Below are 12,554 nucleotides of genomic sequence, written 5' to 3' on the forward strand. Positions count from 1 at the left end.
CCGGCGACCAGTTCAGGGTGTACCCGCCTCTCGCCCGAAGATAGCTGGGACAGGCTCCAGCACGCCCTCGACCCTGGTGAGGATAAGCGGTACGGAAAATGGATGGATGGATATTTTATATATATATATATATATATATATATATATATATATATATTACACAATATATAATTCCTCCCACATTCCAAAAACATGTACAGTGCTGTGCAAACGTATTGGCCCACTTCTCTAATTCCTATATTTTTGCAGTGTCCCCATTTTAATGTTTAAGATCATCAAACAAATGTAAATATCAGACAAATAATAACCTAATAACTGGTTGGGCCATTCTATGCAGCAACAACTGAAATCAAACATTTTCTATAACTGGAAATGAGTCTTTCACATCTCTGTAGAGATATTGTGGCCCACTCTTCCTCGCAGAATTGTTTGAATTAAGCAAAATTGAGGGTTTTTGAGGAAGAACAGTCTATTTAAGGTCATGCCACTGCATTTCAATTGGATTCAAGTCTGGACTTTGGCTAAGCCACTCCAGAACCTTTTTGTTTTTTTAAGCCATTCAGAAGTTGACTTGCTGGTGTATTTTGGATCGTTATCCTGCTATATTAACACAATTGCGCTTCAGCTTGAGGTCAAAAAATGATGGCTGAACATTCTCCTTCAGGATTTTTTGTTAAAGAGCAGAATTCATGGTTCCATCAATCACAGCAAATTGTCCAGGTCTTGAAGGAGCAGAGCAGCCTAAGACCATCACAATACCACCACCATTTTAGAGTGTTGGTATGATGTTCTTTTTCTGAAATGCTATGCTACATTTACGCCAGCTGTAACGAGACACACACCTTCTGAAAAGCTTGTGCTGTTTTGATGTCACGCTTATGTAGCTAAATAAATCCACCTGGTGGGAACAAAGCCAGATAGGGATATAGCACAACAAACCAGAACGCAGCGAAGCAAACTAAACAGCGCATTTTTAGGTGTAAAAGTCATTTTAGATTATTTCACTGGTTCTAAAAGTTTCAAACTAATATAATCAAGGCCTCTCAACCTCCAAGCTGTCTCTGGGCAGTCATACTCCGTTCAAGTGATTCTACCGCTGTCCTGTAGTCGAAGCACAAAAGCATGTTTTGTCGCACTAAATAAATGACGCAGACAAACTGACCTCTTTCAACCCCCAAGCAGGCGAGTGACTTCAATGTGAAAAAAGCTAACTGACGCCAGGCCTGGTGACTCACAGCAGGACTGGAGCCATGCTCAAAATGTTGTTAATGTGTATGCTCTTTGTTTGCATTTGCTCTTTAATTGGAACCAACTGGCTTCGCACTAGTGACCAGGGAGAAGACCGGGAAGCTTCTTTTTTTTCTGCTTCAAATAGAAGCCGCTGAGAGTTTGGGTCTTCTCCTTGGTGTGCCATTATAAAAATAAACATTTAAGGCCAGTCAGTCTGCTGGTATGAGAGCTATGTCTTTCTCTATAATCTGCTTGTCAGCGCACATTGTCAACAGCCCGCATACCTGTTCAAACAACACTGACAGCCGGTCGTGTGTGGAAAGTTGCCACATTACGTCGGTGTAGTCCGTTTTTCACAGGAACTACTCCCAGTCGAGCTTGATGGTGCTGAAAACACTCTGGAGTTTTTGGAATCAGGTAGGACCACAACGTGGGGGGGGGAGCTTGAAGTCAGCCCAGGAATTTTCCAACACAGCATCAGAGGCAAAACTGGCGGGATAATGGGAAGTCGTGACCATAATGCGGAGGGCAGGGCAGCAGGAAGACACAACCATAACAGGAGCTAACAGGAAGTCATGACCATAAAAGTGGAGAGCAGGAATCACCACCACCGAAGATGATGGCGAGTTCCCGCTATCATATACGGGTGGCAACTAACGATTACTTTGATAATCGTTTAGTCTGTGGATTATTTTTTCGATTCATCGATGAATCAGATTTTTTTTTTTAATTCCATCCCTTTTTTCAAAAACAGGACATTATTTTAAATTGACGGTGCATAAAAACGCACAAACAAATTCATTATGATTCAGTTACTGGTTTGGTTCGTAACATAACAGAAAATTGGCAAAAATGTTGATAACTGTTTTGTAAAGTAAACGATATTTGCAAATGTCTTATTTTGATGAAACAGTTAATCACTCTGCTTTATTATTGTTATTATAAATATAATTACTAATATTTACTGCTTTAATGATAAATACATTAATGGTGAGTCTTGAGAGGCTGAAATTATGATTTTAAGTTAAACAAGGTTCCTAACGATTAATCAATTATCAAAAATCGTGATCAATCAAGTTGATAATCAATTAGTTGTCAATTAATCAATTAATCGTAGCACCTCTAGTGGCAATATTCCTATTATTCCTATTCCCGTATTATGGTTGTGACTTCCCGCTATACCTCACTATTTGGTTCACAAGTGCCCAATATGTAAATGACATGCACTCCATGTCACACATCTCTAAATGACATGCTCTCTTTCAAGACAATGTCACATACACAATTGGGCTGAGAGGTTACAGGAAGAAACTTGTCTTCTACGCGACTTTGAAAAGACGATCTTCAGGACACAATGGACACATTTACACAACAGACACAAGTCCTGAATCTCAAGACAAACCAAACTCTGCTCTAGCTCTAGAAAGAGGAAACAACCTAAAGTCCTGAATCTTAGATTTGTTCCCTTGGCAAGGGGAATGAGGTAAGTTTTCAATGTGTTTATAAGAAGACAGTTGTCTGCTTCATTGTATTTTGTCCTGATCTTAGAACTGACATTGTGTTAATTTGCACTTAATTTTTCACGGGGTTAGATTACGGCACATGGGGTCTAATGATATAAATCTGCAAATAGAGTGAAGCACCCGTCTGAAAACCTCTCACCTGTTCATTGAGTTGAGGGACAGTTACACCCCCTGTGATGGTAACAACTTCCTGTCATGTGCCGTGTTATGGTTGCAACTTCCTTCTATGCCCAGTTATGGTTGCGACTTCCCACTGTTCCCTGTTATAGTCACGACTTCTTGCTGTCCCTGTTTTTATGGGAGTGATTTCCCATTTTCCCGCTGTGCCCACGATTATGGTTGCAACTTTCCACTACTCACTTTCCGTTGAACAATGCTATGCCGCTTTACGTCACTGTAGTCCGTCTTTCATGGGAACCATTCCCCATCGTGCTGAACGGGAGTGAAAACACTCGATGGTTTACGACGGTAGGCAGGTGCCGTGGCCTGATCGCTGCTCTTCAGTCCCATCCAGCTGAGTACACAAGCTTATCCGGTCAGCTTTCATCACATATTTACTCTTGATAACCTTCCCTCCAGCCAGATTGTCCATGGCCAATCGAGAGGAAATCTACTCGGAAAAGCCCCGTAAGGATGCGCTCGAACCACTAATCAGTCAACCTACAGTGATAAGAACCCCCCCCAACCGCCTTCCATCCCACCCACCAAATACCTTGAACACATTAAAGGAGACATGCTTTTTATGAAAATTTGAAACAGTTCCCAGGTGTCTTAAAAACAACAACAGTTGTCAAAGTACCCCAAGAAGGGACAATTCAGCACACTTAACACCCTTTTTGGGACTGTTGTGGAAATTAGCTTGTTTTGAGGAGGCGGCTCTGGCCTATGCCACTAAACCACTTCTCACCCTACCCACTCTACTGCTGGGCCAATGCCAAGAAAAGCTTTTGTTGCCAGGACAACTCGGGGCAGTTCTACTTGTTGAGCCTCAAGTCTAAAAAAGCCAGTGTGAACTGCAAAGCCCCCATAAAGACAGTCGTCATCACTCAGCCACCAAATTACTTTGTCAATTAGTGTAGTGGATCAATGTAGTCTCTGATGGTGTAGTGGTACACTCGCCTGACTTTAGTGCGGGCAGCGTGGGTTCAGTTCCCACTCAGTGATGGTGTGAATGTGAGTGTGAATGGTTGTCCGTGTCTATATGTGCCCTGCGACTGACTGGCGAGTAGTTCAGGGTGTAGTCCGCCTTTCGCCCGAAATCAGCTGAGATAGGCTCCAGCGCCCCGCAACCCTAACCAGGATAAGCGGTGTTGAAAATGGATGGATGGATGGATGGATGGATGGGTCCGTGTATCTGGCACATGCAGCATAGTGGCATACATGAGTCAAAAACAAATACCCTCCATGTCCACAATTTTGCAGAACATTCGAGTATGTGCCGATTATCAGAAGCCAATAGTAATCTGTTCTTCAAACAAAACTGCAGCTCTGCTTAGCTTTTGGATCTATCATAATAGTGTTTCCATTTAGTCCAGTTGTCATCTAGTCATGGGCAAAGAAACTGTGTAAAGAAGCAGTACTTTGTGATTTATTCAAATTGGGATTGTCAACATTTGGTAAAATTTAGAAGGGCCCTCAAAAAGACACATTTTGGAAAATAGGTACCTCACAACTTTATTTGGTTCTGTTAGTTACACCTTGATGGGTGGGCAGGCATTAAAGACACCTATTTATTTGTATGCAAGAAATTATATGCCACTTTTACATAATATGCATTTCAAGTAGGGCAAAACAGTTTCGGTTGTATTGTGTGTGATGTGCTCCGATAATATAAACACAGGACACCATACACAAAGATTCCGTTCCACGGCCGATCACGAAATCTCACGTATCACACTTGATCTCAAAAAAACGAAAAAGATGAAACACTTCTGGGTATGCGCTGATGTTTCCTCAATATTCCCGAAGGTTGCCGCAGCCAGGAGCCTTGTAAAATGGTGTAGTCCTTAAAAAACTACTTGTTTTGGAAAATACCTTGCCCTATGGGGAACCCACTTTTATACAAAAAAATGACATTGGGTCAGACACGGTTGTTTTTATTTGTCTTTTCCTTTTGTTGAGTCAGGGCACTTCTCGATTGGCTATATTCTGTTCACGTCACAATTCACCACGTCATGACTCAGGTGAAGTCGGCTTTCCCCCCCACACACATGAAGACTTTTGCTTTAAATATTGAACACGTTCATTATTTAAGATTGTCGGCCCGGACCTGTTTTTCGGACCCTAAAATCAGGACGAATCCACTCTTAACACACATCAGACCTAAACACAATCTTGGAGGATAATCTTAAAAGACATTGATTGTTTAGAATTTGACATGATCCATCTTTGTTGTTGTTTTTTGCTTTTAGACTGACAGAAACGAAATGAGAAAGTGCTTGCTGGTGATAGCTTGAGTGAGGCAATCAAAAAAATTATAAAATGAATCAAATGATGAAAATGATCAAAATAAATGTGCAAGAAATTGTCCAACATAGCAATTCATCTTTTAAATGACAATGCAATGTCACACTTGAACAGAAACAGACAACTTTTGTTGTGCCAAAATCAACCAATGAATTAAAAAAGAAACGGACAAATGGAAATAAAAAAAATAATCAGAATTTAATGTTATTATGGAAAAAGACTTCTTTAATGAGGAGCTGTAGTCCTCCTTCCCTTTCCCATCTTAGTTAAAGTTAATGAGCAATGAACCATTACCATGGTCATTTAGTGCAGGGTTCTCAAACTCAATTTACCTTGGGGCCGCTGGAGGCAGAGTCTGGCTGAGGCTGGGCCGCAGCCTCGGCGCACATGCATGCGCGCACAATTTAAATTAGAAATTAAAAAAAATAATCCAATCTTCTCAAACGTCTTTTTTATTTTTTAACACAAAATGATAAACACGGACGCTGACCAGACCAGATCTACGCGAGGGCACGCCACAGCCAGACCGAACGCGCCGCAACCCCATCCACTTTTTTCCATTTAACATGGAAGTGGATGGGGGGGGGGCGCGGCACGCTGAGCCAGACTGCAGCCCACCCCCACACAGATCCGACCGGACTTAGACAGCAGACCACAACAACGAGTTCCCCACCCTTCTTTTATCTCGCCGCGCGCCCATCACTTTGATTAATTCAGAGAGAGACATAACCTGTATACGTCATATAATGTCACACTGGGCAGCAACTTAAAACACTTTTTTTGGACGTGTGGTGAACACAGAGCCCTGGGACGAATGTCCGAGTTTGCCTAGCCAGGCAGAGAAGAAAAATCTCCATGGCAACGCTTCTGTAACTTTCACTCATTGAAAAATGTTTCTCTGCTTGCATCAAGCCCGGTCGATGTCACGCCCCCGAGAGCCATATACCCCACCGTGATTGGTAGGTTCGTCAGCTCTGCAAACAACACTGGAAAAGTGACATTCATATAAAACTCGAGGGCCGCACCTAACATTAAACTTTCATATTAAGGTGGGGGCCACAAAATATCGTCTTGCGGGCCGCAAATGGCCCGCGGGCTGCCAGTTCGAGACCCCTGATTTATTGCACTATATTTATTTCTAACCACATTTGTTAAAAAAATGCAGGTATAACTTAATTTTGGGGCTGGAACCGATTAATTCCATTTCCATTCATTACAACGTTTCAGGTTACAAACGGGGTCACAGAATGAATTAGGTTCGTAACCCGGGGTTCCACTGTATGAATGTTGGACATCGAACTGTCATGACATCAGTATAAACAAGCCTTCAGAACGCCTGTTTTCAGCCAGCATCAAAGGATGAGGTTATGTTACTGTGAAGTAAGCGGACTCATTTAAAGCAGAAAGGTTCTTACAGTGTCCGAGGACTTGAGTCCAGTGTCTAGCAACCGTTACAGTGTTGCCAGCAGTCAAGTGTCACTTCTGTTAGTGGTTTTATATTGGTAGATTTCTACTCCCGGTTAGTTTCCATTACCTCTAGATTGACAGGGCTTAACTTTTTGTAGTTTCCATTACAGTAGTAAATTTTCAACTACAATATTTAAACAGAGTTTTATTATTTCATATTCTTATTTGACTGGTTACCCTCTGCCTACACTTGTCTGCCAGTTAATGTTAAAATGTGCCTGTAGCGTTTACAAATGTTATATGATGTCAACACTGTGGAATTAATTACTCCAGATATAAATGAACTCTATGGATCGCTGTACTGCAGGAATGTTTAAGAGTGTATAGCCACACAAGGAAGCTTTAGACTCACCAACACGAGAACATAACGCACGATAGCGACGGCAGGGGGAGAAGCGTCAGGTTTGTCCAGTGACGGTTGGGGATAGAGGCAAAAGGCCGTAACGCACTGTTTCACAGGGTCCTCACTCTTTCCGATCAACAGAACTCATATGAATGTACTTTGGCTTGTTCTATTTTAAAAACCCCAGACCCTGGTTCAACCCTCCCTTCCCCAATGTGCCGCTGAGAGCGGGATGAGGCCCCACTTCACAGTATGGATAGTAACGTGTAACACATGCAGAATTTCCTTCGCTATCAAAAAAAGCCCTCGTAATTTATTAGCTCTTGATTCTTCACATCTGACTATACTCCCTTACTGGTCTTTGTGTAAGGCACCAAGGCAGAACTGGGGTTTTGAAATCAACATGCCATTCCAGAGGTGTAGTGTGGGTGTAGTGAGAAGTTGGAACCATAGCAGAAGATAGCACAAAGGATAGAGGGAAGTGGTGATCACCACAAGGGGGATATCAGCAAGTCGCAATCATAACAGGGGTATAGCGGGAAGGATAGCGAAAAAAAAAAGCAACTATAAAGAGGTGGGAAAGCGGGAAGTGGCAAGCATAAAGAGGGACAGAAGAAAGTAGGCCTAGGTCTGCCAGGGTATGTAAACTTATGAGCACAACTTTACATATATGCAGTCATATATACCCATGTCATACTGGAATGAAAGTGTAGGCTACACTTTTTTCATAACCTCTAGGTGGTGGTGGTGTATTAGAATGAAAAAGTACACCTCTCTCATAAACTCTCGGTGGCGGTGGCATATTAGATTTGAAAGTGTACAGCCTTTTCATAACCTCAAGATGGCGGCATACATTTATAAAACATGAAAGTTTTTTTCCAATCGCCCCTATACCTATGTACAACCCCAATTCTAATGAAGTTGGGACGTTGTGTTAAACAAATAAAAACAGAATACAATGATTTGCAAATCATGTTCAACCTATATTTAATTGAATACACGACAAAGACAAGATATTTAATGTTCAAACTGATAAACTTGATTCTTTTTTTTTTTTTTTTTTTTTTTTTAGCAAATAATCATTAACTTAGCCTGCAAGACGTTCCAAAAAATGCTGGGACAGGTGGCAAAAAAGACTGACAAAGTTGAGGAATGCTCATCAAACACCTGTTTCGAACATCCCACATTTGAACAGGCTAATTGGGAACAGGTGGGTGCCATGATTGGGTATAAAAGGAGCTTCCCTGAATTGCTCAGTCATTCACAAGCAAAGATGGGGCGAGGTTCACCGCTTTGTGAACAAGTGCGTGAGAAAATAGTCGAACAATTTAAGGACAATGTTCCTCAACGTACAATTGCAAGGAATTTAGGGATTATCATCATCTACGGTCCATAATATCAAAAGGTTCAGAGAATCTGGAGAAATCACTGCATGTAAGCGGCAAGGCCGAAAACCAACATTGAATGCCCGTGACCTTCGATCCCTCAGGCGGCACTGCATCAAAAACCAACATCAATGTGTAAAGGATATCACCACATGGGCTCAGGAACACTTCAGAAAACCAATGTCAGTAAATACAGTTTGGCGCTACATCTGTAAGTGCAACTTGGAACTCTACTATGCAAAGCAAAAGCCATTCATCAACAACACCCAGAAACGCCGCCGGCTTCTCTGGGCCCGAGCTCATCTAAGATGGACTGATGAAAAGTGGAAAAGTGTTCTGTGGTCCACATTTCAAATTGTTTTGGGAAATTGTGGACGTCGTGTCCTCCGGACCAAAGAGGAAACGAACCATCCGGACTGTATGGATGCAAAGTTCAAAGGCCAGCATCAGTGATGGTATGGGGCTGTGTTAGTGCCAATGGCATGGGTAACTTACACATCTTTCAAGCCACCATTCATGCTGAAAGGTACATACAGGTTTTGGAGAAACATATGCTGCCATCCGAGCAACGTCTTTTTCATGGACACCCCTGCTTATTTCAGCAAGACAATGCCAAACCACATTCTGCACGTGTTACAACAGCTTCGTAGTAAAAGAGTGCGGGTACTAGACAGGCCTGCCTGCAGTCCAGACCTGTCTTCCATTGAAAATGCGTGGCGCATTATAAGCGTAAAATACGACAACGGAGACCCTGGACTGTTGAACAGCTGAAGCTGTACATCAAGCAAGAATGGGAAAGAATTCCACCTACAAAGCTTCAACAATTAGTGTCCTCAGTTCCCAAACGTTTATTGAATGTTGTTAAAAGAAAAGGTGACGTAACACAGTGGTTTTTTACTTTTTACAGGGTCATGTTAGGTGGGTCCGATTTCACTCAATAAGGCTACTTCAAAACAAAATAGCCAACTTTCTATTCAATTTTGGGCATGGGTCCTTAAGACTTCTTTGTGCGTCCTGTTATGAGAGACATAAACATGTATACCCAATTACATGTACCGGTAAAACTGGTGATGGGGGCTCTTCGCCCCTCCAACCCCACCCCTTTAGCACTTCATGATACGGAGTGAGTTTTGGGGCTAAAAAAAGTGGAGATCCATGTTTTTCATTGAATAGTGACAATATGTAACACCAATGTCAGTTTTGGTTTGAGTGTTTTCTACAGCATGTAGTTCCCAGTTGAAGCTGAACCTAATTCATGGCGAGGCGTTTCAATCCACTATCTTTTCTTTTTTTTAGGTGATCTGCTTTGGCGCTGCGCTTACTGATACCTTCCACATTTTTGTGGATGCCACTTCACCACACGGTGAGTCAGAATCAACACAGTGGTTTTCATCCACAGCCTGACTGACTTTCTCCATTGAGTCACTGGCCAGTTCGCTCACTTCAAACTTTACAGGACACATGTATGGCAAGCCATACGCATCGTCAGATTCTTTTGATTTCCCATTATTTCCTTTAGAGGAGTTCCCTAAATTGAGGGTCCCAAAATTGGTCGATGTTGAGTTTTTATTGGGTCATCATTTAAATAGCTTTAATATAAAAGGCGGTTACCTTATTTTTACACTTGTACGAGACTGACAGGAGCGGATTATTTTTACATCCAATGGCAGGGGTTCTCTCAATTTAGGGTACCCGAAATGTGCCGAAGGACACTTTAACTGGGCCACTAATCGTCAAAGAGTATTCTTTAATCGTTTTTAAGTCTTAATATCAACAGTGTTGAACTACTTTTTAATGTGTATGTCAGTTTGAATAATTTCCTGTGGCACGGTTTTCCCAAATATGTGGTCCAAAAATGGGTTGCAGGTAGTGATGAATTTTCACCCACCGAAAATGGCCCAGAAGGGATTTTCCAGTTTTCAGGCGAACGACTTTTGTCACCGAAACAACACACTCGAAAGAAGATTATGTGATATCGCAAACAAAAACCGCAGCTGCCATAGGTACCTACCAACTACAGCTGGCTAGCTACTAACACAGCTAACAGCTAACAGGATGCAGATTGCGGAGCCACGAAGGCGAAAGTTCTCTTTGCGTCCCGTGTCAACCTAGCATAAGTCACTAATCATTGCCTCCATGGTAGCAAATAGCCACACTTCTGACAATTATGATTATCACGAAGGGAGGACGAGGAGTAATTAACAGTAGAAAGACAGCGAAGTCGTGATAATTGCTAAGCTATCGTGACATGCAGACACATTGAAATAAGTGAATGGGTGATGCAGTACCCCTGTCACATACAGTAGATCTGGCTGGAACCGCGTCGTAGTGAACAGTAACTAACTTCGAAAAGCAAAATATCAGGCAAAATAATGTGTCTGGAGAGAAAAGAATTACATTACACAGCCACACAGAACCGAAAACCAAAAATGAATTACTATGTCATTCTTCTTCTTCTTGATTTCCTGCAGACTGGGCAGGTTTAGTGCATTGCTGCCCCTTACTAGTTACGTGATTAACACCAAAAACGAAGCAAAACTATCGAGTGGCGCAAAAGGTTATATTTTTGGATACAAGTCCAGTGTTTTTTAGGAGGTTCAACACTGTTGACGTTTCAGTCTCTATTGGGGAAAATTAGTAGTCACCTATGAAGAGGGGCGAAAAAGGTTGAAAGTAGAGGATATTAATAAAATACATATTTATGAAATAAGAAACTTTATTAATTCAACAATGGGGAAATTAGCATTGTTGCATCGAGTAATGACTGTTGTTCAATTAAACAGTATGCTTAATTCTTTTTGTCCTATTAAATAATATACTGCAATAACTCTCCCGAGGTTTGTATAGGTTGGCAGCTATGCAGTCATAGCCATAAATGCAATTTTACTAGTTAATTGGCAGAGTAATTCCGTTTGGTGTTTCGGTTTTCGGGCCCCGGGGCTATCATTTCCTGCTGCGGCCAAGAATTTTCACTTCGGTGCATCACTAGAATTAGCTCCTGTACTAGAGAATTCCCAAAACTTTAGGGTCTGCAAAAACCAGTTGCAGGACACTTCTTATCAGTTGTCGACAAAACAAGCACCTAGTTAAATCAGTTTAGGCATTTCTATTTCCTCTTAGTTCCTGTGGTTTCCCCAAACGTTAGGGTCCCAAAAACGGGTTGCAGAACACTTTTGTATCAAAAGTTAATTGTAGCACACAGTTAAGTCAGTTTAGTCGCTAAACTATGCTCTTCAAGCCATGACGTCAATGCCATGATCTGGCCTTTGATTTAGGGAAATACTGTATGATTACGAAAATGAGCGGTATACTGACAAATAAGGCATTAATGCATCTCTATCTGTATTAACACAATTAATCAAGTCTAAGACCCCCAAACAGACACAAAATAACGTCATTAAGAATAGCATGATTGGGAAACGTGACCGTTTGGGGTAAAAGCGCAGCAGCCGGCAGAGCATTGTCTCGCTACTTAACGTGGAGTAGACCACAGAATTGCCTTTTTAAACGGTCTAGCCCTGTGTTTATTGTTTAGTTCGTCATGTGAGGTGTTGTTGTATGACTTACTCTCTGCTGCGGCGGGCCGGAGGCAGGACAACACGGCCAGCATCAGACCCCAAAACAAGGTCAAGCGGCTCCTTTCCATTCGAGCCCTCATTCCCGGAGACGTCAATCCTTGGCCGAAAACCTGTAAATAAATACGCGCGTCGAGGGGGCGTAAGGGGGTTGAGGAGGGGGGCGTCCGTCAGTCCGTGTAACAAACTCTCAGGGTTATTTCTGGGTGACGTGTGAGGAGGGGAAGAAGCCTGTTAAATGTTCAGCCTGCGCCTTTTAGCCGCTAGCCGGCTAATGGAGCTAATGGGCTAGCAGCCACGAGCTAGCAGTCACGAAAGCCCGTTCGGAAAATCAGCGTTTACACACTCGCCCCGGTGTAAATCTCTTCACATTGATCTTAAACGCCGGCGACAGGCACACCGCGCAGGTGAGGGCGACGGGACCGATATGACTCAATGGGGAGCAGCGGGGATTCCTGTGTAATCCGCATCTTCACGCTCCATGTCGTAGTGGTGGCGTGGGGTGGGGGCGCATAACGTCCCGCTAGTGCTGGCGTTTGTATCATCCGGAGTCAAATCTTCCCTT

General features: G+C 42.5%; 1 protein-coding gene across 2 annotated transcripts in view; it reads right to left on the bottom strand.

Annotated features, from left to right (window-relative positions):
- igf1rb (insulin-like growth factor 1b receptor) overlaps nt 1-12,460 on the bottom strand; it is a 105,829-nt gene extending 93,369 nt beyond the window's left edge. For both annotated transcript variants that reach the window (XM_061765436.1, XM_061765435.1), the window contains exon 1: nt 11,982-12,460. In XM_061765436.1, the coding sequence (XP_061621420.1) occupies nt 11,982-12,072 (91 nt within the window). In that variant the 5' untranslated portion in view covers nt 12,073-12,460. The remainder of the gene's footprint in view (nt 1-11,981) is intronic.
- Between the last annotated feature and the right edge of the window lie 94 nt (nt 12,461-12,554).

Source organism: Phyllopteryx taeniolatus, chromosome 2, assembly GCF_024500385.1.
Source record: "Phyllopteryx taeniolatus isolate TA_2022b chromosome 2, UOR_Ptae_1.2, whole genome shotgun sequence".
Taxonomy (NCBI): domain Eukaryota; kingdom Metazoa; phylum Chordata; class Actinopteri; order Syngnathiformes; family Syngnathidae; genus Phyllopteryx; species Phyllopteryx taeniolatus.